Source organism: Petromyzon marinus, unplaced genomic scaffold (assembly GCF_048934315.1).
Source record: "Petromyzon marinus isolate PM22_M1 ecotype Great Lakes invasive population unplaced genomic scaffold, UKy_Petmar_22M1.pri1.0 PM_G_Scaffold_68, whole genome shotgun sequence".
Classification (NCBI taxonomy): domain Eukaryota; kingdom Metazoa; phylum Chordata; class Hyperoartia; order Petromyzontiformes; family Petromyzontidae; genus Petromyzon; species Petromyzon marinus.
In genome coordinates this window covers 440,749-465,900 of record NW_027423022.1, presented here as the reverse complement: position 1 = coordinate 465,900, position 25,152 = coordinate 440,749, and the positions used below count along the sequence as shown (strand labels likewise).

General features: G+C 53.6%; 1 protein-coding gene across 1 annotated transcript in view; it reads left to right on the top strand.

Annotated features, from left to right (window-relative positions):
* Window positions 1–2,510: 2,510 nt before the first annotated feature.
* LOC142920142 (ephrin type-A receptor 3-like) overlaps window positions 2,511–25,152 on the top strand; it is a 41,148-nt gene continuing 18,506 nt past the window's right edge. Inside the window, exons 1-4 of the mRNA XM_076062599.1 lie at window positions 2,511–2,619; window positions 9,685–10,350; window positions 10,972–11,127; window positions 11,908–12,320. Of these exons, the coding sequence (XP_075918714.1) occupies window positions 2,511–2,619; window positions 9,685–10,350; window positions 10,972–11,127; window positions 11,908–12,320 (1,344 nt within the window). The remainder of the gene's footprint in view (window positions 2,620–9,684; window positions 10,351–10,971; window positions 11,128–11,907; window positions 12,321–25,152) is intronic.

Genomic DNA, 25,152 nt, shown 5'->3' with positions numbered 1-25,152 from the left:
CACAGCTTCAGGACGTGACTATGTTACACACACATACAGGATGTGACTATGTTACACACACACAGGATGTGACTATGTTACACACACACACAGGATGTGATTATGTTACACACATATCACACACACGATGTGACTATGTTACACACACACACACAGCTTCAGGACGTGACTATGTGACACACATACACAGCTTCAGGACGTGACTATGTTACACACACACAGCTTCAGGATGTGACTATGTTACACACACACACACAGCTTCAGGACGTGACTATGTTACACACACATACAGGATGTGATTATGTTACACACACATCACACACACGATGTGACTATGTTACACACACATACACGCAGGATGTGATTATGTTACACACACACATATACAGGATGTGACTATGTTACACACACACACGATGTGACTATGTTACACACACACAGGATGTGACTATGTTACACACACACACAGGATGTGATTATGTTACACACACACAGGATGTGATTATGTTACACACACACACAGCTCAAGTCCCAACTCGACCTGAGACCACACCCGAACAAACATGCAGGCGCTTTATACAGTGAGGGAAAAAAAGTATTTGATCCCCTGTTGATTTTGTACGTTTGCCCACTGACAAAGAAATGATCAGTCTATAATTTTAATGGTAGGTTTATTTGAACAGTGAGAGACAGAATAACAACAAAAAATCCAGAAAAACGCATGTCAAGAATGTTATAAATTGATTGCATTATCTCTCCCTGTGTAACATTCTTGACATGCGTTTTTCTGGATTTTTGTTGTTGTTATTCTGTCTCTCACTGTTCAAATAAACCTACCATTAAAATTATAGACTGATAATTTCTTTGTCAGTGGGCAAACGTACAAAATCAACAGGGGATCAAATACTTTTTTCCCTCACTGTATCTCTCCCCCGTGTATCTCTCCCCGTGTATCTCTCCCCCTGTATCTATCCCCGTGTATCTCTCCCCCTGTATCTCTCCCCGTGTATCTCTCCCCGTGTATCTCTCCCCGTGTATCTCTCCCCCGTGTATCTCTCCCCGTGTATCTCTCCCCCTGTATCTCTACCCCTGTATCTCTCCCCCTGTATCTCTCCCCCGTGTATCTCTCCCCGTGTATCTCTCCCCCTGTATCCCTCCCCCTGTATCTCTCCCCCGTGTATCTCTCCCCGTGTATCTCTCCCCGTGTATCTCTCCCCGTGTATCTCTCCCCCGTGTATCTCTCCTCGTGTATCTCTCCCCCGTGTATCTCTCCCCCGTGTAACTCTCCCCCTGTATCTCTCCCCGTGTATCTCTCCCCGTGTATCTCTCCCCCGTGTATCTCTCCCCGTGTATCTCTCCCCCTGTATCTCTCCCCGTGTATCTCTACCCCTGTATCTCTCCCCCTGTATCTCTCCCCGTGTATCTCTCCCCGTGTATCTCTCCCCCTGTATCTCTCCCCCGTGTATCTCTCCCCGTGTATCTCTCCCCGTGTATCTCTCCCCCTGTATCTCTCCCCCCTGTATCTCTCCCCCGTGTATCTCTCCCCGTGTATCTCTCCCCCTGTATCTCTCCCCCTGTATCTCTCCCCGTGTATCTCTCCCCCTGTATCTCTCCCCTTGTATCTCTCCCCGTGTATCTCTCCCCCTGTATCTCTCCCCCTGTATCTTTCCCCCGTGTATCTCTCCCGTGTATCTCTCCCCCTGTATCTCTCCCCCTGTATTTCTCCCCGTGTATCTCTCCCCGTGTATCTCTCACACGTACACACACTCACACGTACACACACTCACACGTACACACTCACACGTACACACACTCACACGTACACACACGTACACACACTCACACGTACACACACACACGTACACACACTCACACGTGCACACACGTACACACTCACACGTACACACACTCACATGTACACACGTACACACACTCACACGTACACACACTCACACGTACACACACGTACACACTCACACGTACACACGTACACACACTCACGTACACACACTCACACGTGCACACACTCACACGTACACACACTCACACGTACACACACTCACACGTACACACAAGGAGAGATGTGTGGAGTGGTTTTGGATGGAGGGAGGTGGGAGGGGAGCCGAAAGCCTCAACAAACCTTCACTTCTGCCAGGGTTAATAATTCATTGGTGTCTTCTCCAGCTGGGTCAATCATTAATCGTACACACCCCACTCACTCTGACTCATTCCATTCTTTTAAATCCTCTCGCCTGCTCGTCTCCCTCGCAGGAGGAAAAGAGGAGGGTTGGTGAACCGAGCCGATCCATGCATCACCACCACCAGCAGCAGCACCACCACCACCACCAGCACCACCACCACCAGCAGCACCACCACCAGCACCACCACCACCAGCAGCAGCACCACCACCAGTAGCAGCACCACCACCAGCACCACCACCACCAGCACCACCACCACCAGCAGCACCACCACCAACAGCAGCACCACCAGCACCACCAGCACCAGCAGCAATGTCCCCAGGCTCCGTCTCCGCGCCCCTCCGCAGCTGCAGGAGTCTGGCTCCATCTCCTGTCGCCGTTGGCATCGTCGCCGTCTTGGCGGTGGCCGCTGCTTACGAAGGTGGGCGCAGCGTTGGTGGTGCACCAGGGGTTGGTGGTACACACACAGCGTTGGTGGTGTACACACAGTGTTGGTGGTGTACACACAGCGTTGGTGGTGTACACACAGCGTTGGTGGTGTACACACAGCGTTGGTGGTGTACACACAGTGTTGGTGGTGTACACACAGCGTTGGTGGTGCACCAGGGGTTGGTGGTGCACCAGGGGTTGGTGGTGCACCAGGGGTTGGTGGTGCACACACAGCGTTGGTGGTGCACCAGGGGTTGGTGGTGCACACGCAGCGTTGGTGGTGTACACACAGTGTTAGTGGTGTACACACAGCGTTGGTGGTGTACACACAGTGTTGGTGGTGCACACGCAGCGTTGGTGGTGCAGTGTTGGTGGTGCATCAGGGGTTGGTGGTGCACCAGGGGTTGGTGGTGTACACACAGTGTTGGTGGTGTACATACAGTGTTGGTGGTGTACACACAGTTTTGGTGGTACACACACAGCGTTGGTGGTGTACGGTGCTTTTTTCAGGAATATTTTTGCTGGCGTTTTTTTTCACGGATTTTCTGTTTGCACAGTCACCACATAGTCACTCTGTTTTCTCGTTCGTGTTTTTGTGTTTGTTGCGGTTGCACCCGATTCAAGAGCCGAACGGCTCACAGGGGCTATAACCAAAATAAACTGAAACTGAAGAAAAAAAAACATCTGATAAACTGAAGGTGACAAAAACACAAAGCGGCTCGTGGCTCCGCACAACGATGGCTCTTTGAAAGCTCCGCGTCTCTCTCCGCGTCTCTCTCGTTCCCCGCGGAGTCAACTCGTTCGCCGAGACGGAGCGCTCCGACGGAGCCTTTGACGCTAGCAGGCGAGGCTGCTCGCTTGTTTAGACGACGCCGACGCCGCTCGAAGCGTCTCACCGCGTGCTGAGATGATGCACAGCGAGCGGTGACCACAAACTGATGATGATGATGCCCCGCGTGGCGGCCACGTCAATTCTCGATGTGGGGGTGGGGGTGGTCGGGGAAGCGGAGGACACGGAGGGAAAAATCCACGCGACCACATGAAGAGAGAGTGTGTACGTGTGTGTACGTATGAGTGTGTGTTTGTGTACGTGTGTGTACGTGTGTGTACGTATGTGCATATGTGTGTGTACGTGAGTGTGTCTGTGTACGTGTGAGTGTGTGTCTGTGTACGAGTGTGTGTGTTTGTGTACGTGTGAGTGTGTGTACGTGTGTGTACGTGTGTATGTGCGATAGTGTAGCGGTTAGCGCGCTGCGCTATGAACCTGGCAACACGGGTTCGATTCCCGCTCACGGCCAACACCAGTGACGATTATTCGAACCGGTCCCGGGCCTACCTTAGGTCGACTCAGCCTCAAATGAGTACATTGCCACTAGGGAGACAAAGGCGGTCGGGCGTGGTGCTGGCCACCCACCCCCTCGTGTACAGTTTCGGCCTTCATAGGTGCTCGCTAACAGCACTTGCCCCTACAGTCTGTTAAGGCTATATGGGGATCTTTGTCTTATCTTGTACGTGAGTGTGTCTGTGTACGTGTGAGTGTACGTGTGTACGTGTGAGTGTGTGTCTGTGTACGTGTGTGCGTGTGAGTGTGTGTCTGTGAGTGTGTGTACATGTATGTACGTGTGAGTGTGTGTCTGTGTACGTGTGAGTGTGTGTCTGAGTACGTGTGAGTGTGTGTCTGTGTACGTGTGTGAGTGTGTGTGTCTGTACCGGGGGAATCTCCATTTGGTACAGATATAATGGGAGGCTGTTCGATGCCCGGGCGCGGTCAAGGGATGGCTCCCTATTGCTCAACCACGTTATGTATGCTGATGATTTGGTAATAGCTGCTCATTCAGAGGAGGAGTTGGAGACGCTGCTGCTGAGACTGGAGCGTGCCACTAAGAGATGGGGGCCTTACCTTCAGCCACACCAAAACTAAGCACCTGCCTGGATATTTTGTACCATCAGACACTCCACCCCCACAACTCCCAATCGGTGATGGGGCAGTTGTGGAGAGAGTGGAGAGTTTCCCATACCTGGGCAGTGTGCTTATGACTGGCTCCAGTTTAACAGCAGAGGTCTCACTCCGAATCAGTCGAGCGGCAATATCTTTTCATCGGTTGCGTAACGCTGTGTGGAAGCTACCTGGTCTGTCGCTCCGCACTAAGCTTCAGGTCTTCTCGGCCACGGTCATTCCCTCCCTTCTCTACGCTTGCGAAACGTGGACCCCCTTAATGGAGCATTTTCGCCAGTTGGAAACATTTAGGCTGGCCTGCCTACGATCCATCCTGGGTTTAACCAGACTGGATTGTGTGAGGAGCTCACAAATCCTTGAAAGATCTGGGCAAGGTCCCATCGATGAGCTCCTCCGGCAGGCAAGGCTGGGTCATGTAGTCCGCATGCCCAGCCACTGCATGCCGAAACAGCTTTTGTTCGGCCGGATCGAGGGGGCTAAACGGACGCGGCACGGGCTAGAGAGGAGATGGAGTGATGTGGTACGGGAGGACGTGGAGCTGAGTGGACTTGTCGATGACTGGTACCAGCGGTGTCAAAATTGGCCTCTGTGGAGGAGGCTCGTGAAGGACGCTACTGGGCAGTTGGAGGCAGTCGCCCTCCAATAACAACGGAGGGTGGAGGAGCGACGCTCACAACAACGAGCGGAGCGCCGGGTGGCTAAAGCACAGCAGGTTGGCACAGTAGGGGGCACAGGTGGTGCACCAGCCAGTCATTTCGGTCATCTCAGTCAGTCGACCCGTGGCACCTTGGTCTGCCCCGTGACCTGCCAGCGTGACCTCAAGGTGCACATGGCCTGGCACAAGCGTCGTGATGTCACCGCCACTTAGTGGCGAATGGCGGTTGTTGTGTGTGTGTATGTAGCTGTTAGTGCGCTGCGCTACGAACCCGGCGACCCAAGTTCGATTTCCTCTCACGGCCAACACCGTCAGTGACGATTCTCTGAACCGGTCCTGGGCCTCCCCTAGGTCGACTCAAGCTCAAATGAGTAACCTGGTGCGGTGTGTAGTAAACATCGCCACTGGGGAGACAAAGGCGGCCGGGCGTGGTGCTGGCCACCCACGCTCTCGTGTGCCACAGTGCCAGTAGCCTTGGTAGGTGCTGCTACTCGCGAGCAGCAGCAGCACTTGCCCCGGCAGTCCGTGACAGCCGTCGTGTACACGGTGGTGGGGATTTTTTGCACGCGGCGTTTTATATTAAATATTTGCTGTTTTTTTCCAGGATGTTTCTGTTACGCGTTGTCGCTTTAAGATGTTCTGTGTTCATATTTTGTTTGTTGCGGCTGCACCCGACTTGAGAGCCGCATGGCTCACAGCGCTATCTCCATAGATATAAAAGGCAAAGTTGTGATTGTGTGTGTCTGTTCAAAATGTTTAGCGTACTGCCCGACATGCAACAAACTGGAAATTTGCCACGTGGGTACTTTCCAGACTGTACACCATCCTAAAATTATAAAAATACACTTTTGCTTTTTCTTTAGGGGGGTAGCTCAATAATGCATCTATTTTTTTTGCACGTTAAGTGAGCTGTGACGTCAAATCTGTCATGTGACCCGCGCACGTGGAAGCGTAACGCGTTGTAGTGTAGTGACCCAAGTTCGATTCCCGCTCACGGCCACCGCCGGTGACGATTATTTTTTTACCGGTCCTGGGCCTACCCTAGGTCGACTCGGCATCAAATGAGTACCTGCTCTGCTGTGTGAACATCGCCACTGGGGGGACGTGGTGAATCCTCGTCCCGGGCGTAGCCGGGTAGTACAGCTCGTACCTAACAAACTTGAAACTTCGTCTCTCTCTCTGTGCGCGCGTGCGCGTGTCTCTCCCCCCACCCACCCACCCCGCCGCAGTGGACCTGCTCGACACGGAGACCACGCAGGGTGACCTCGGCTGGGTCGCCTCCCCGCCCGACGGGGTGAGTCGAGCGTGGAGGCCACGAGACCTCTGTGGATGTTCGGGGGGGGAGGGGCGTCCATAGATGACGTCACGCACTTAGGGGGCGGGGTCAGACATTTGTGACGATGCGTGACGAGAGAGGGAGGTTTGAGAAATGTGACGTCACATCATCAAAATGCGCAACTTTAAATAAATACAGACAACACTAAGTTGCCTCGGTGGGAGTAGTTACATTGGAGAAACCAAACGACATGTCTCGGACCGCATTCGTGAACACAAAGCAGACCTGAAACACGGTAGGACCAACACCTCGGCCGTGGCAGATCACTGTTATAATTAAGTAGGCTCACATGACATTGACTTCTCCAAGACAGAGGTTCTTTGCAAGCCATCTGGCTACCATGAGAGATTCGTTCATGAGTCTATTCACATATACAAACACAGAGACAATTTCAACCGAGAAGATGGATTCTGGCTTAGCAATCATTGGAAGGATTTCATAAACCATTTCGGGTCTTAATTGATTGTTCACGCTTACGGTGGCTTTCAGACCTCATCCATTATTTTTCGTCTCCCCCCTCCTCTTTTCCGAACATAGATGGACTCGTCCTTCTGAACTGCCAAATTGCTCTCCGTGGTGCTAACGTAAAAAAAAAACGCCACTTTTTTCAAAATTTCTTGCTGTGGTTTTCACACCTGATGATGATTATGTTAGGGTCATCGGCCCCCGGGATCTCTCCTGCCTGCGACCCTGCCCGCGAAGTACCGACGCCCCCAGACTCTCCACTAGTGTGGGAGCTGCCGCCGCTGCACTCCTCACCGGGCGGGGAAGGGCCGCCGCGCTCCAGTTCCCCCCCCTGGGCTGTCGAGAGTGATGCCTTACCGGCAGGAAACCCAATCTTCCTCGCTCGCCTCATGGTCCTTGTGTGCAGGTCCTTGAGGGTTGGTAGATTGCAGGCAATTACCTTCTCAGCAGTGTGGATGATACGCTGCAGTCTGCTCTTGTCCTTGGCAGTGGCAGCAGCGTACCAGACGGTTATGGAGGAGGTGAGGATGGATTCAATGATTGCTGTATAGAATTGCACCATCATTGTCTTTGGCAGGTTGAATTTTTTCAGCTGCCATAGAAAGTAAATCCTCTGTTGAGCTTTCTTAGTGAGGGAGCTGATGTTCAGTTCCCACTTGAGGTCCCAGGAGAGAATAGTGCCCAGAAAGCGGAAGGACTCTACAATTTTGACTGGGGAGTCTAACAGAGTGATGGGGGTGAGTGGGGCTGTATTCTTCCTGAAGTCCACAACCATCTCAACTGTCTTTAGAGCATTTAGCTCTAAGTTGTTCTGGCTACACCAGGTCACCAGGTTGTCAGCTTTCCACCTATAGTCAGACTCATCCCCACCAGAGATCAGCCCAATGAGGGTGGTGTCGTCCGCAAACTTCAAGAGTTTGACGGACAGATGATTGGAGGTGCAGCTGTTGGTATACAGAGAGAAGAGCAGTGGGGAAAGGACGCAGCCCTGAGGAGTTCTGGTGCTGATGGAGCTGGAGTCAGAGACTTGTGTTCCCAGCTTAACGCACTGCTTCCTGTCAGACAGGAAGTCTGTGATCCAGTAGGGCACGTTCAGCTGGAAGAGCTTGTCCTGAAGCAGGGCAGGGATGATGGTGTTGAAGGCAGAGCTGAAGTCCACAAACAGGATCCTAGCGCAGGATGCTGGGGCGTCCAGATGCTGTAGGATGAAGTGGAGGGCCATGTTAACTGCGTCGTCCACAGACCTGTTGGCTCTGTAGGCAAACTGAAGGGGGTCCAGGAGAGGGTCTGTGATGGCTTTGAGGTGTGCCAGGACCAGGCGCTCAAAAGACTTCATTACCACAGATGTAAGGGCGACCGGTCTGTAATCATTTAGTCCTGTTGGCCTTAGCTTTTTGGGCACAGGGATGATGGTGGAGGACTTGAGACAGGCTGGTACATGGCATGTCTCCAGGGAGGTGTTAAAGATGTAGGTGAACACCGGAGACAGCTGGTCAGCGCAGTGCCTGAGGGTGGCTGGAGAGACAGAGTCCGGCCCGGCTGCTTTGCGTGGATTCTGCCTCTTGAAAAGTCTATTAACTTCTCCCTCCTGAAAGGAGAGAGTCGTCTCTGTAGTATGGGTGGGGGATGGGGCCTCTTGAGTGGGAAGGGGTAGTTCAGGACAGTCCAATTGTCTTTCAAATCTGCAGTAGAACTCGTTCAGGTCGTTGGCCAGGCGGGAGTCGTTAGTGGTGTGGGGAGCTCTGGGCTTGTAGTTGGTGATCTGTCTGAGCCCTCTCCAGACAGAAGCAGAGTCGTTAGTAGAGAACTGGTGTTTTAGTCTCTCTGAGTACAGTCGTTTAGCCTCTCTCACCGCTTTGCTAAACCTGTTCTTCGACTCCTTGAATCTGTCTCTATCTCCACTCCTAAACGCTTCCTCCTTCTCCAACCTCAACCTTCTGAGCTTTGCTGAGAACCAGTGCTTGTTGTTGTTAAAGTTCACCCTGTTACGTGTTGGGATACAGCAGTCCTCACAGAAGCTGATGTAGGACGTCACAGCCTCTGTGAGTTCATCCAGACTATTGGTAGCAGTCGTGAACATATCCCAGTCAGTACAGTCTAAGCACGCCCGCAAATCTTCCACAGCCTCACTGGTCCACTGTTTAGATGTCCTCACAGCAGGTTTACAGAGTTTTAGTTTCTGCCTGTATGCAGGAATCAGGTGGACCATGGCATGGTCAGAGTGTCCTAGTGCGGCTCGGGGGACGGCGTGGTAGGCTCTACTGACTGTAGAGTAGCAGTGATCCAGAGTGTTCCCTTCTCTGGTTGGGCATTTAATGAATTGTATGTATTTGGGGAGTTCGTGGCTGAGATTACCTTTGTTAAAGTCGCCAAGTACGATAACCAACGAATCTGGATTTGCTCGCTCCACACTCAGAATCTGATCGGCGAGCATGCGTTGGGCCTCTTTAACCTGAGGACACGGCGGCAAATCAACTCCGACCAAAATGAGCGACGCGAACTCGCGAGGCGAGTAAAACGGTTTACAGGTTATAAAAATTGATTCAAGGAGTGGAGAACAATGTTTCAGAATCACTGTGACATCTACACTCCCCCCCACACTCCCTCCCACACTCCACTCCCTCTCCCCTCACCACGACCGCAGTGGCAGCAGCCTACGAGTGGCCAACGCTCAAGGCCCAGGCTGTACCAGGCGCAGTGCCGCCCCGCCGTGCCCAGGCAGGACAAGTGGCTGCGCACCGCCTGGATCCCGCGCGGCGACGCTCGCCGCGTCTTCCTCGAGATCCGCTTCGGCTTACGGCGGCGGTGCCCCCGTCGCCTCCCGGCCGCCTCCGCCGCCGGCTGCGACGACGACGCGTTGAACGTTTACTACCGGGAGTCGGACGACCCCGGCGACGTCGCCGCCGGGGTCTTCGCCGACGACGAGCGGCGGCTCTTCTCCAAGGTCGACGTCGTCGGCTCGGGCGGGTCGGAGGTCGAGGCGGCGGGCGACGTGGGGCCCCTCTCCCGGGGCGGCCTCCGTCTGGCGTTCCGCGACACGGGGGCCTGCGCGTGGCTGGCGTCCGTGCGCGTCTACCGCAGGCGCTGCCCGGCCCTCGCGCTCCGCCTCGCCGAGTTCCCCGACGCTCCGGCCGCCGGCGACGGGCCGTGGGCGCTGTCGGAGGTGACAGGGGCGTGCGTGGGCCACGCGCTCCGGCCCGAGGGGGAGCCGGAGCCGGCGATGTTCTGCAACGCCGACGGCGAGTGGGAGGGCCACCTCGGGAGCTGCGTCTGCGTGCCGGGTACCAGCAGGCGGGGAACGCCTGCCAAGGTGACGCGTTGGGATTTGTTTTAGTAGATTCATCATCGCTTACCCTCGAGAGAGATGTGGAAAGACCCAGCGGACCTCCCACACACTCACTCGCCCACTCACCCACTCACTCACCCACTCACTCACCCACCCACCCACCTACTCACTCACTCACCCACCCACCCACCCAACCACTTATCCACCCACCCACTCACTCACTCACCCACTGACTCACCCACTCACTCACTCAACCACTCACCCACCCACTCACTCACTCGCCCACCCACTCACTCACCCACCCACCCACTCACTCACTCACCCATTCACCCAACCACTCACTCACCCACTCACTCACCCACTCACCCACTCACCCACTCACCCACCCACTCACCCACCCACATACCTACTCATCCACTCACTCACCCACTTTCTCACTCACCCAACCACTTACCCACCCACGCACTCTCTCACCCACCCCATCTCATCTCTCTCCCCATCTGCTCATCTCTCTCCCCATCTGCTCATCTCTCTCCCCATCTCTCGCTACTGACAGCACCAACAGTCTGTAAAGGTTCATAATAAAGGTGTTAAACTGAGTCTGTAAAGGCTACAGGTCAGGGGGCGGGACCTTTGTGCGTGCAGTGTGTGAGCAGGGCTCTTATAAGGAGACGGCCCAAGACAGCTCCTGCTCCCGGTGTCCGCCACACAGCACGGGCAGCGTCATCGGAGCGACGTCCTGCACCTGCCACGATGGATACTTCCGGCCCAGCGGCGAGCCCCAGTCTGTGGCCTGTGCAAGTTCGTTCACTATGCGCCATACACTACATCATACACTACTACACTATACACTACTACACTACACTATACACTATTACACTACACTATACACTACACTACTATACTACACTATACACTACTACACTACACTATACACTACACTATACACTACCTACTACACTACACTACACACTACACTATACACTACACTATACTATACACTACTACACTACACTATACACTACACTATACACTACTACACTACACTATACACTACACTATACACTACTACACTACACTATACACTACTACACTATACTATACACTACTACACTACACTATACACTACTACACTACACTCTACACTACTACACTACACTATACACTACTACACTATACACTACTACACTACACTATACACTACCTACTACACTACACTATACACTACACTTTACACTACACTATACACTACTACACTACACTATACACTACACTATACACTACTACACTATACTATACACTACACTATACACTACTATGCACTATACACTACTACACTATACACTACACTATACACTACCTACTACACTACACTATACACTACACTATAAACTACTACACTACACTATACACTACACTACACTATACACTACTACACTATACACTACACTATACACTACACTATACACTACCTACTACACTACACTATACACTACACTATACATTACACTATACACTACACTATACACTACCTACTACACTACTCTATAAACTCCGTTCTGCCCCCCCCCCCCCGGCCAGAGCCGCCGTCGGCCCCCAGGGACGTCGTCACCTCGCCACTCTCCGCCGCCGCCTCGGTGACGCTCCGGTGGAGCCCGCCGGCAAATCCCGGCGGGCGCTCCGACCTCGCCTACTCCGTCGTGTGCCGGCTCCACCCGCCCCCCCGGCAGGGGGGGGGGGGTGGGGAGAGGGGCCAGGAGCCGGCGCCGCCGTGCGGCCCGGCCGTGAGGTTCCGGCCTCCGCTCCCGCTGACGAACGCCTCGGTGGAGGTGAGCGGCCTGCGTGAGAACGCCGCCTACACCCTGGAGGTGCACGCCACCAACGGCGTCTCCCGCCTGAGCGGCGTCCCCTCGGCGTTCGCGGCCGTCCACGTCGCCACGTCACGGGATCGTGAGTCGTCGTCCCCTCCCCTCCTCCTCTCGCTCACGGCCATCGTCTTTCTTTTTTTGAAATCTCTTTTTCATCTTTAGATATTTAGTCGTTTTTGTCAAATATTTTTTTCTATCTTTTTTTAAATGTTTTTTTAAAATATATATTTTTAAATACATTCTCCTTTTTTAAAAGCTATAACATGCATATAACATAATAATATTATTCTTAAATGCTATGCAAAAACATGACAATTATATTACGATTAAAGACAATGCCGCCTGCATTTGCAGCCAGCCAATCACCGCTCTGCATCTTAGTTGGCCATCTGCATTTGCAGCCAGCCAATCACCGCTCTGCATCTTAATGATCCACCTGCCTTTGCAGCCAGCCAATCACCGCTCTGCATCTTAGTTGTCCGCCTGCATTTGCAGCCAGCCAATCACCGCTCTGCATCTTAGTTGGCCGCCTTCATTTGCAGCCAGCCAATCACCGCTCTGCATCTTAGTTGTCCGCCTGCATTTGCAGCCAGCTAATCACCGCTCTGCATCTAAATTGTCCGCCTGCATTTGCAGCCAGCCAATCACCGCTCTGCATCTAAATTCGCCGCCTGCATTTGCAGCCAGCCAATCACCGCTCTGCATCTAAATTGTCCGCCTGCATTTGCAGCCAGCCAATCACCGCTCTGCATCTAAATTGGCCGCCTGCATTTGCAGCCAGCCAATCACCGCTCTGCATCTTAGTTGTCCGCCTGCATTTGCAGCCAGCCAATCACCACTCTGCATCTAAATTGTCCGCCTGCATTTGCAGCCAGCCAATCACCGCTCTGCATCTTAGTTGTCCGCCTGCATTTGCAGCCAGCCAATCACCGCTCTGCATCTAAATTGTCCGCATGCATTTGCAGCCAGCCATCACCACTCTGCATCTAAATTGGCCGCCTGCATTTGCAGCCAGCCAATCACCGCTCTGCATCTTAGTTGTCCGCCTGCATTTGCAGCCAGCCAATCACCGCTCTGCATCTAAATTGTCCGCATGCATTTGCAGCCAGCCAATCACCGCTCTGCATCTAAATTGGCCGCCTGCATTTACAGCCAGCCAATCACCGCTCTGCATCTTAGTTGGCCGCCTTCATTTGCAGCCAGCCAATCACCGCTCTGCATCTTAGTTGTCCGCCTGCATTTGCAGCCAGCCAATCACCGCTCTGCATCTAAATTGTCCGCCTGCATTTGCAGCCAGCCAATCACCGCTCTGCCTCTAAATTCGCCGCCTGCATTTGCAGCCAGCCAATCACCGCTCTGCATCTAAATTGTCCGCCTGCATTTGCAGCCAGCCAATCACCGCTCTGCATCTAAATTGGCCGCCTGCATTTGCAGCCAGCCAATCACCGCTCTGCATCTTAGTTGTCCGCCTGCATTTGCAGCCAGCCAATCACCACTCTGCATCTAAATTGTCCGCCTGCATTTGCAGCCAGCCAATCACCGCTCTGCATCTTAGTTGTCCGCCTGCATTTGCAGCCAGCCAATCACCGCTCTGCATCTAAATTGTCCGCATGCATTTGCAGCCAGCCATCACCACTCTGCATCTAAATTGGCCGCCTGCATTTGCAGCCAGCCAATCACCGCTCTGCATCTTAGTTGTCCGCCTGCATTTGCAGCCAGCCAATCACCGCTCTGCATCTAAATTGTCCGCATGCATTTGCAGCCAGCCAATCACCGCTCTGCATCTAAATTGGCCGCCTGCATTTACAGCCAGCCAATCACCACTCTGCATCTTAGTTGTCCGCCTGCATTTGCAGCCAGCCAATCACCGCTCTGCATCTTAGTTGGCCGCCTTCATTTGCAGCCAGCCAATCACCGCTCTGCATCTTAGTTGTCCGCCTGCATTTGTAGCCAGCCAATCACCGCTCTGCATCTAAATTGTCCGCATGCATTTGCAGCCAGCCATCACCACTCTGCATCTAAATTGGCCGCCTGCATTTGCAGCCAGCCAATCACCGCTCTGCATCTAAATTGGCCGCCTGCATTTACAGCCAGCCAATCACCGCTCTGCATCTTAGTTGTCCGCCTGCATTTGCAGCCAGCCAATCACCGCTCTGCATCTTAGTTGGCCGCCTTCATTTGCAGCCAGCCAATCACCGCTCTGCATCTTAGTTGTCCGCCTGCATTTGCAGCCAGCCAATCACCACTCTGCATCTAAATTGTCCGCCTGCATTTGCAGCCAGCCAATCACCGCTCTGCATCTTAGTTGTCCGCCTGCATTTGCAGCCAGCCAATCACCGCTCTGCATCTAAATTGTCCGCATGCATTTGCAGCCAGCCATCACCACTCTGCATCTAAATTGTCCGCCGGCATTTGCAGCCAGCCAATCACCGCTCTGCATCTTAGTTGGCCGCCTTCATTTGCAGCCAGCCAATCACCGCTCTGCATCTTAGTTGTCCGCCTGCATTTGCAGCCAGCCAATCACCGCTCTGCATCTAAATTGTCCGCCTGCATTTGCAGCCAGCCAATCACCGCTCTGCATCTAAATTGTCCGCCTGCATTTGCAGCCAGCCAATCACCGCTCTGCATCTTAGTTGTCAGCCTGCATTTGCAGCCAGCCAATCACCGCTCTGCATCTAAATTGTCCGCCTGCATTTGCAGCCAGCCAATCACCGCTCTGCATCTAAATTGGCCGCCTGCATTTGCAGCCAGCCAATCACCGCTCTGCATCTTAGTGTCCACCTGCATTTGCAGCCAGCCAATCACCACTCTGCATCTAAATTGTCCGCCTGCATTTGCAGCCAGCCAATCACCGCTCTGCATCTAAATTGGCCGCCTGCATTTGCAGCCAGCCAATCACCGCTCTGCATCTTAGTTGTCCGCCTGCATTTGCAGCCAGCCAATCACCGCTCTGCATCTAAATTGTCCGCATGTATTTGCAGCCAGCCATCACCACTCTGCATCTAAATTGTCCGCCTGCATTTGCAGCCAGTGAATCACCGCTCTGCATCTAAATTGGCCGCCTGCATTTGCAGCCAGCCAATCACCGCTCTGCATCTTAGTTGTCCGCCTGCATTTGCAGCCAGCCAATCACCGCTCTGCATCTTAGTTGGCCGCCTGCATTTGCAGCCAGCCAATCACCGCTCTGCATCTTAGTTGGCCGCCTGCATTTGCAGCCAGCCAATCACCGCTCTGCATCTTAGTTGTCCGCCTGCATTTGCAGCCAGCCAATCACTGCTCTGCATCTAAATTGTCCGCCTGCATTTGCAGCCAGCCAATCACCACTCTGCATCTAAATTGTCCGCCTGCATTTGCAGCCAGCCAATCACCGCTCTGCATCTTAGTTGTCCGCCTGCATTTGCAGCCAGCCAATCACCGCTCTGCATCTAAATTGTCCGCATGCATTTGCAGCCAGCCATCACCACTCTGCATCTAAATTGGCCGCCTGCATTTGCAGCCAGCCAATCACCGCTCTGCATCTTAGTTGTCCGCCTGCATTTGCAGCCAGCCAATCACCGCTCTGCATCTAAATTGTCCGCATGCATTTGCAGCCAGCCAATCACCGCTCTGCATCTAAATTGGCCGCCTGCATTTACAGCCAGCCAATCACCGCTCTGCATCTTAGTTGTCCGCCTGCATTTGCAGCCAGCCAATCACCGCTCTGCATCTTAGTTGGCCGCCTTCATTTGCAGCCAGCCAATCACCGCTCTGCATCTTAGTTGTCCGCCTGCATTTGTAGCCAGCCAATCACCGCTCTGCATCTAAATTGTCCGCATGCATTTGCAGCCAGCCATCACCACTCTGCATCTAAATTGGCCGCCTGCATTTGCAGCCAGCCAATCACCGCTCTGCATCTAAATTGGCTGCCTGCATTTACAGCCAGCCAATCACCGCTCTGCATCTTAGTTGTCCGCCTGCATTTGCAGCCAGCCAATCACCGCTCTGCATCTTAGTTGGCCGCCTTCATTTGCAGCCAGCCAATCACCGCTCTGCATCTTAGTTGTCCGCCTGCATTTGCAGCCAGCCAATCACCACTCTGCATCTAAATTGTCCGCCTGCATTTGCAGCCAGCCAATCACCGCTCTGCATCTTAGTTGTCCGCCTGCATTTGCAGCCAGCCAATCACCGCTCTGCATCTAAATTGTCCGCATGCATTTGCAGCCAGCCATCACCACTCTGCATCTAAATTGTCCGCCTGCATTTGCAGCCAGCCAATCACCGCTCTGCATCTTAGTTGGCCGCCTTCATTTGCAGCCAGCCAATCACCGCTCTGCATCTTAGTTGTCCGCCTGCATTTGCAGCCAGCCAATCACCGCTCTGCATCTAAATTGTCCGCCTGCATTTGCAGCCAGCCAATCACCGCTCTGCATCTAAATTGGCCGCCTGCATTTGCAGCCAGCCAATCACCGCTCTGCATCTTAGTTGTCCGCCTGCATTTGCAGCCAGCCAATCACCGCTCTGCATCTTAGTTGGCCGCCTTCATTTGCAGCCAGCCAATCACCGCTCTGCATCTTAGTTGTCCGCCTGCATTTGCAGCCAGCTAATCACCGCTCTGCATCTAAATTGTCCGCCTGCATTTGCAGCCAGCCAATCACCGCTCTGCATCTAAATTCGCCGCCTGCATTTGCAGCCAGCCAATCACCGCTCTGCATCTAAATTGTCCGCCTGCATTTGCAGCCAGCCAATCACCGCTCTGCATCTAAATTGGCCGCCTGCATTTGCAGCCAGCCAATCACCGCTCTGCATCTTAGTTGTCCGCCTGCATTTGCAGCCAGCCAATCACCACTCTGCATCTAAATTGTCCGCCTGCATTTGCAGCCAGCCAATCACCGCTCTGCATCTTAGTTGTCCGCCTGCATTTGCAGCCAGCCAATCACCGCTCTGCATCTAAATTGTCCGCATGCATTTGCAGCCAGCCATCACCACTCTGCATCTAAATTGGCCGCCTGCATTTGCAGCCAGCCAATCACCGCTCTGCATCTTAGTTGTCCGCCTGCATTTGCAGCCAGCCAATCACCGCTCTGCATCTAAATTGTCCGCATGCATTTGCAGCCAGCCAATCACCGCTCTGCATCTAAATTGGCCGCCTGCATTTACAGCCAGCCAATCACCGCTCTGCATCTTAGTTGGCCGCCTTCATTTGCAGCCAGCCAATCACCGCTCTGCATCTTAGTTGTCCGCCTGCATTTGCAGCCAGCCAATCACCGCTCTGCATCTAAATTGTCCGCCTGCATTTGCAGCCAGCCAATCACCGCTCTGCCTCTAAATTCGCCGCCTGCATTTGCAGCCAGCCAATCACCGCTCTGCATCTAAATTGTCCGCCTGCATTTGCAGCCAGCCAATCACCGCTCTGCATCTAAATTGGCCGCCTGCATTTGCAGCCAGCCAATCACCGCTCTGCATCTTAGTTGTCCGCCTGCATTTGCAGCCAGCCAATCACCACTCTGCATCTAAATTGTCCGCCTGCATTTGCAGCCAGCCAATCACCGCTCTGCATCTTAGTTGTCCGCCTGCATTTGCAGCCAGCCAATCACCGCTCTGCATCTAAATTGTCCGCATGCATTTGCAGCCAGCCATCACCACTCTGCATCTAAATTGGCCGCCTGCATTTGCAGCCAGCCAATCACCGCTCTGCATCTTAGTTGTCCGCCTGCATTTGCAGCCAGCCAATCACCGCTCTGCATCTAAATTGTCCGCATGCATTTGCAGCCAGCCAATCACCGCTCTGCATCTAAATTGGCCGCCTGCATTTACAGCCAGCCAATCACCACTCTGCATCTTAGTTGTCCGCCTGCATTTGCAGCCAGCCAATCACCGCTCTGCATCTTAGTTGGCCGCCTTCATTTGCAGCCAGCCAATCACCGCTCTGCATCTTAGTTGTCCGCCTGCATTTGTAGCCAGCCAATCACCGCTCTGCATCTAAATTGTCCGCATGCATTTGCAGCCAGCCATCACCACTCTGCATCTAAATTGGCCGCCTGCATTTGCAGCCAGCCAATCACCGCTCTGCATCTAAATTGGCCGCCTGCATTTACAGCCAGCCAATCACCGCTCTGCATCTTAGTTGTCCGCCTGCATTTGCAGCCAGCCAATCACCGCTCTGCATCTTAGTTGGCCGCCTTCATTTGCAGCCAGCCAATCACCGCTCTGCATCTTAGTTGTCCGCCTGCATTTGCAGCCAGCCAATCACCACTCTGCATCTAAATTGTCCGCCTGCATTTGCAGCCAGCCAATCACCGCTCTGCATCTTAGTTGTCCGCCTGCATTTGCAGCCAGCCAATCACCGCTCTGCATCTAAATTGTCCGCATGCATTTGCAGCCAGCCATCACCACTCTGCATCTAAATTGTCCGCCTGCATTTGCAGCCAGCCAATCACCGCTCTGCATCTTAGTTGGCCGCCTTCATTTGCAGCCAGCCAATCACCGCTCTGCATCTTAGTTGTCCGCCTGCATTTGCAGCCAGCCAATCACCGCTCTGCATCTAAATTGTCCGCCTGCATTTGCAGCCAGCCAATCACCGCTCTGCATCTAAATTGTCCGCCTGCATTTGCAGCCAGCCAATCACCGCTCTGCATCTTAGTTGTCAGCCTGCATTTGCAGCCAGCCAATCACCGCTCTGCATCTAAATTGTCCGCCTGCATTTGCAGCCAGCCAATCACCGCTCTGCATCTAAATTGGCCGCCTGCATTTGCAGCCAGCCAATCACCGCTCTGCATCTTAGTGTCCACCTGCATTTGCAGCCAGCCAATCACCACTCTGCATCTAAATTGTCCGCCTGCATTTGCAGCCAGCCAATCACCGCTCTGCATCTAAATTGGCCGCCTGCATTTGCAGCCAGCCAATCACCGCTCTGCATCTTAGTTGTCCGCCTGCATTTGCAGCCAGCCAATCACCGCTCTGCATCTAAATTGTCCGCATGTATTTGCAGCCAGCCATCACCACTCTGCATCTAAATTGTCCGCCTGCATTTGCAGCCAGTGAATCACCGCTCTGCATCTAAATTGGCCGCCTGCATTTGCAGCCAGCCAATCACCGCTCTGCATCTTAGTTGTCCGCCTGCATTTGCAGCCAGCCAATCACCGCTCTGCATCTTAGTTGGCCGCCTGCATTTGCAGCCAGCCAATCACCGCTCTGCATCTTAGTTGGCCGCCTGCATTTGCAGCCAGCCAATCACCGCTCTGCATCTTAGTTGTCCGCCTGCATTTGCAGCCAGCCAATCACTGCTCTGCATCTAAATTGTCCGCCTGCATTTGCAGCCAGCCAATCACCACTCTGCATCTAAATTGTCCGCCTGCATTTGCAGCCAGCCAATCACCGCTCTGCATCTTAGTTGTCCGCCTGCATTTGCAGCCAGCCAATCACCGCTCTGCATCTAAATTGTCCGCATGCATTTGCAGCCAGCCATCACCACTCTGCATCTAAATTGGCCGCCTGCATTTGCAGCCAGCCAATCACCGCTCTGCATCTTAGTTGTCCGCCTGCATTTGCAGCCAGCCAATCACCGCTCTGCATCTAAATTGTCCGCATGCATTTGCAGCCAGCCAATCACCGCTCTGCATCTAAATTGGCCGCCTGCATTTACAGCCAGCCAATCACCGCTCTGCATCTTAGTTGTCCGCCTGCATTTGCAGCCAGCCAATCACCGCTCTGCATCTTAGTTGGCCGCCTTCATTTGCAGCCAGCCAATCACCGCTCTGCATCTTAGTTGTCCGCCTGCATTTGTAGCCAGCCAATCACCGCTCTGCATCTAAATTGTCCGCATGCATTTGCAGCCAGCCATCACCACTCTGCATCTAAATTGGCCGCCTGCATTTGCAGCCAGCCAATCACCGCTCTGCATCTAAATTGGCTGCCTGCATTTACAGCCAGCCAATCACCGCTCTGCATCTTAGTTGTCCGCCTGCATTTGCAGCCAGCCAATCACCGCTCTGCATCTTAGTTGGCCGCCTTCATTTGCAGCCAGCCAATCACCGCTCTGCATCTTAGTTGTCCGCCTGCATTTGCAGCCAGCCAATCACCACTCTGCATCTAAATTGTCCGCCTGCATTTGCAGCCAGCCAATCACCGCTCTGCATCTTAGTTGTCCGCCTGCATTTGCAGCCAGCCAATCACCGCTCTGCATCTAAATTGTCCGCATGCATTTGCAGCCAGCCATCACCACTCTGCATCTAAATTGTCCGCCTGCATTTGCAGCCAGCCAATCACCGCTCTGCATCTTAGTTGGCCGCCTTCATTTGCAGCCAGCCAATCACCGCTCTGCATCTTAGTTGTCCGCCTGCATTTGCAGCCAGCCAATCACCGCTCTGCATCTAAATTGTCCGCCTGCATTTGCAGCCAGCCAATCACCGCTCTGCATCTAAATTGGCCGCCTGCATTTGCAGCCAGCCAATCACCGCTCTGCATCTTAGTTGTCAGCCTGCATTTGCAGCCAGCCAATCACCGCTCTGCATCTAAATTGTCCGCCTGCATATGCAGCCAGCCAATCACCGCTCTGCATCTAAATTGGCCGCCTGCATTTGCAGCCAGCCAATCACCGCTCTGCATCTTAGTGTCCGCCTGCATTTGCAGCCAGCCAATCACCACTCTGCATCTAAATTGTCCGCCTGCATTTGCAGCCAGCCAATCACCGCTCTGCATCTAAATTGGCCGCCTGCATTTGCAGCCAGCCAATCACCGCTCTGCATCTTAGTTGTCCGCCTGCATTTGCAGCCAGCCAATCACCACTCTGCATCTAAATTGTCGGCCTGCATTTGCAGCCAGCCAATCACCGCTCTGCATCTTAGTTGTCCGCCTGCATTTGCAGCCAGCCAATCACCGCTCTGCATCTAAATTGTCCGCATGCATTTGCAGCCAGCCATCACCACTCTGCATCTAAATTGGCCGCCTGCATTTGCAGCCAGCCAATCACCGCTCTGCATCTTAGTTGTCCGCCTGCATTTGCAGCCAGCCAATCACCGCTCTGCATCTAAATTGTCCGCATGCATTTGCAGCCAGCCAATCACCGCTCTGCATCTAAATTGGCCGCCTGCATTTACAGCCAGCCAATCACCGCTCTGCATCTTAGTTGGCCGCCTTCATTTGCAGCCAGCCAATCACCGCTCTGCATCTTAGTTGTCCGCCTGCATTTGCAGCCAGCCAATCACCGCTCTGCATCTAAATTGTCCGCCTGCATTTGCAGCCAGCCAATCACCGCTCTGCCTCTAAATTCGCCGCCTGCATTTGCAGCCAGCCAATCACCGCTCTGCATCTAAATTGACCGCCTGCATTTGCAGCCAGCCAATCACCGCTCTGCATCTAAATTGGCCGCCTGCATTTGCAGCCAGCCAATCACCGCTCTGCATCTTAGTTGTCCGCCTGCATTTGCAGCCAGCCAATCACCACTCTGCATCTAAATTGTCCGCCTGCATTTGCAGCCAGCCAATCACCGCTCTGCATCTTAGTTGTCCGCCTGCATTTGCAGCCAGCCAATCACCGCTCTGCATCTAAATTGTCCGCATGCATTTGCAGCCAGCCATCACCACTCTGCATCTAAATTGGCCGCCTGCATTTGCAGCCAGCCAATCACCGCTCTGCATCTTAGTTGTCCGCCTGCATTTGCAGCCAGCCAATCACCGCTCTGCATCTAAATTGTCCGCATGCATTTGCAGCCAGCCAATCACCGCTCTGCATCTAAATTGGCCGCCTGCATTTACAGCCAGCCAATCACCACTCTGCATCTTAGTTGTCCGCCTGCATTTGCAGCCAGCCAATCACCGCTCTGCATCTTAGTTGGCCGCCTTCATTTGCAGCCAGCCAATCACCGCTCTGCATCTTAGTTGTCCGCCTGCATTTGTAGCCAGCCAATCACCGCTCTGCATCTAAATTGTCCGCATGCATTTGCAGCCAGCCATCACCACTCTGCATCTAAATTGGCCGCCTGCATTTGCAGCCAGCCAATCACCGCTCTGCATCTAAATTGGCCGCCTGCATTTACAGCCAGCCAATCACCGCTCTGCATCTTAGTTGTCCGCCTGCATTTGCAGCCAGCCAATCACCGCTCTGCATCTTAGTTGGCCGCCTTCATTTGCAGCCAGCCAATCACCGCTCTGCATCTTAGTTGTCCGCCTGCATTTGCAGCCAGCCAATCACCACTCTGCATCTAAATTGTCCGCCTGCATTTGCAGCCAGCCAATCACCGCTCTGCATCTTAGTTGTCCGCCTGCATTTGCAGCCAGCCAATCACCGCTCTGCATCTAAATTGTCCGCATGCATTTGCAGCCAGCCATCACCACTCTGCATCTAAATTGTCCGCCTGCATTTGCAGCCAGCCAATCACCGCTCTGCATCTTAGTTGGCCGCCTTCATTTGCAGCCAGCCAATCACCGCTCTGCATCTTAGTTGTCCGCCTGCATTTGCAGCCAGCCAATCACCGCTCTGCATCTAAATTGTCCGCCTGCATTTGCAGCCAGCCAATCACCGCTCTGCATCTAAATTGGCCGCCTGCATTTGCAGCCAGCCAATCACCGCTCTGCATCTTAGTTGTCAGCCTGCATTTGCAGCCAGCCAATCACCGCTCTGCATCTAAATTGTCCGCCTGCATTTGCAGCCAGCCAATCACCGCTCTGCATCTAAATTGGCCGCCTGCATTTGCAGCCAGCCAATCACCGCTCTGCATCTTAGTGTCCGCCTGCATTTGCAGCCAGCCAATCACCACTCTGCATCTAAATTGTCCGCCTGCATTTGCAGCCAGCCAATCACCGCTCTGCATCTAAATTGGCCGCCTGCATTTGCAGCCAGCCAATCACCGCTCTGCATCTTAGTTGTCCGCCTGCATTTGCAGCCAGCCAATCACCGCTCTGCATCTAAATTGTCCGCATGCATTTGCAGCCAGCCATCACCACTCTGCATCTAAATTGTCCGCCTGCATTTGCAGCCAGTGAATCACCGCTCTGCATCTAAATTGGCCGCCTGCATTTGCAGCCAGCCAATCACCGCTCTGCATCTTAGTTGTCCGCCTGCATTTGCAGCCAGCCAATCACCGCTCTGCATCTTAGTTGGCCGCCTGCATTTGCAGCCAGCCAATCACCGCTCTGCATCTTAGTTGGCCGCCTGCATTTGCAGCCAGCCAATCACCGCTCTGCATCTTAGTTGTCCGCCTGCATTTGCAGCCAGCCAATCACTGCTCTGCATCTAAATTGTCCGCCTGCATTTGCAGCCAGCCAATCACCGCTCTGCATCTAAATTGGCCGCCTGCATTTGCAACCAGTGAATCACCGCTCTGCATCTAAATTGGCCGCCTGCATTTGCAGCCAGCCAATCACCGCTCTGCATCTTAGTTGTCAGCCTGCATTTGCAGCCAGCCAATCACCGCTCTGCATCTAAATTGTCCGCCTGCATTTGCAGCCAGCCAATCACCGCTCTGCATCTAAATTGGCCGCCTGCATTTGCAGCCAGCCAATCACCGCTCTGCATCTTAGTGTCCGCCTGCATTTGCAGCCAGCCAATCACCACTCTGCATCTAAATTGTCCGCCTGCATTTGCAGCCAGCCAATCACCACTCTGCATCTAAATTGTCCGCCTGCATTTGCAGCCAGTGAATCACCGCTCTGCATCTAAATTGGCCGCCTGCATTTGCAGCCAGCCAATCACCGCTCTGCATCTTAGTTGTCAGCCTGCATTTGCAGCCAGCCAATCACCGCTCTGCATCTAAATTGTCCGCCTGCATTTGCAGCCAGCCAATCACCGCTCTGCATCTAAATTGGCCGCCTGCATTTGCAGCCAGCCAATCACCGCTCTGCATCTTAGTGTCCGCCTACATTTGCAGCCAGCCAATCACCACTCTGCATCTAAATTGTCCGCCTGCATTTGCAGCCAGCCAATCACCGCTCTGCATCTAAATTGGCCGCCTGCATTTGCAGCCAGCCAATCACCGCTCTGCATCTTAGTTGTCCGCCTGCATTTGCAGCCAGCCAATCACCGCTCTGCATCTAAATTGTCCGCATGCATTTGCAGCCAGCCATCACCACTCTGCATCTAAATTGTCCGCCTGCATTTGCAGCCAGTGAATCACCGCTCTGCATCTTAATTGGCCGCCTGCATTTGCAGCCAGCCAATCACCGCTCTGCATCTTAGTTGTCCGCCTGCATTTGCAGCCAGCCAATCACCGCTCTGCATCTTAGTTGGCCGCCTGCATTTGCAGCCAGCCAATCACCGCTCTGCATCTTAGTTGGCCGCCTGCATTTGCAGCCAGCCAATCACCGCTCTGCATCTTAGTTGTCCGCCTGCATTTGCAGCCAGCCAATCACTGCTCTGCATATAAATTGTCCGCCTGCATTTGCAGCCAGCCAATCACCGCTCTGCATCTAAATTGGCCGCCTGCATTTGCAGCCAATCACCGCTCTGCATCTTAGTTGTCCGCCTGCATTTGCAGCCAGCCAATCACCGCTCTGCATCTAAATTGTCCGCCTGCATTTGCAGCCAGCCAATCACCGCTCTGCATCTAAATTGGCCGCCTGCATTTGCAGCCAGCCAATCACCGCTCTGCATCTTAGTTGTCCGCCTGCATTTGCAGCCAGCCAATCACCGCTCTGCATCTTAGTTGGCGGCCTGCATTTGCAGCCAGCCAATCACCGCTCTGCATCTTAGTTGGCCGCCTGCATTTGCAGCCAGCCAATCACCGCTCTGCATCTTAGTTGTCCGCTTGCATTTGCAGCCAGCCAATCACCGCTCTGCATCTAAATTGTCCGCCTGCATTTGCAGCCAGCCAATCACCGCTCTGCATCTAAATTGGCCGCCTGCATTTGCAGCCAGCCAATCACCGCTCTGCATCTTATTTGTCCGCCTGCATGTGCAGCCCGCCAATCACCACTCTGCATCTAAATTGTCCGCCTGCATTTGCAGCCAGCCAATCACCGCTCTGCATCTAAATTGGCCGCCTGCA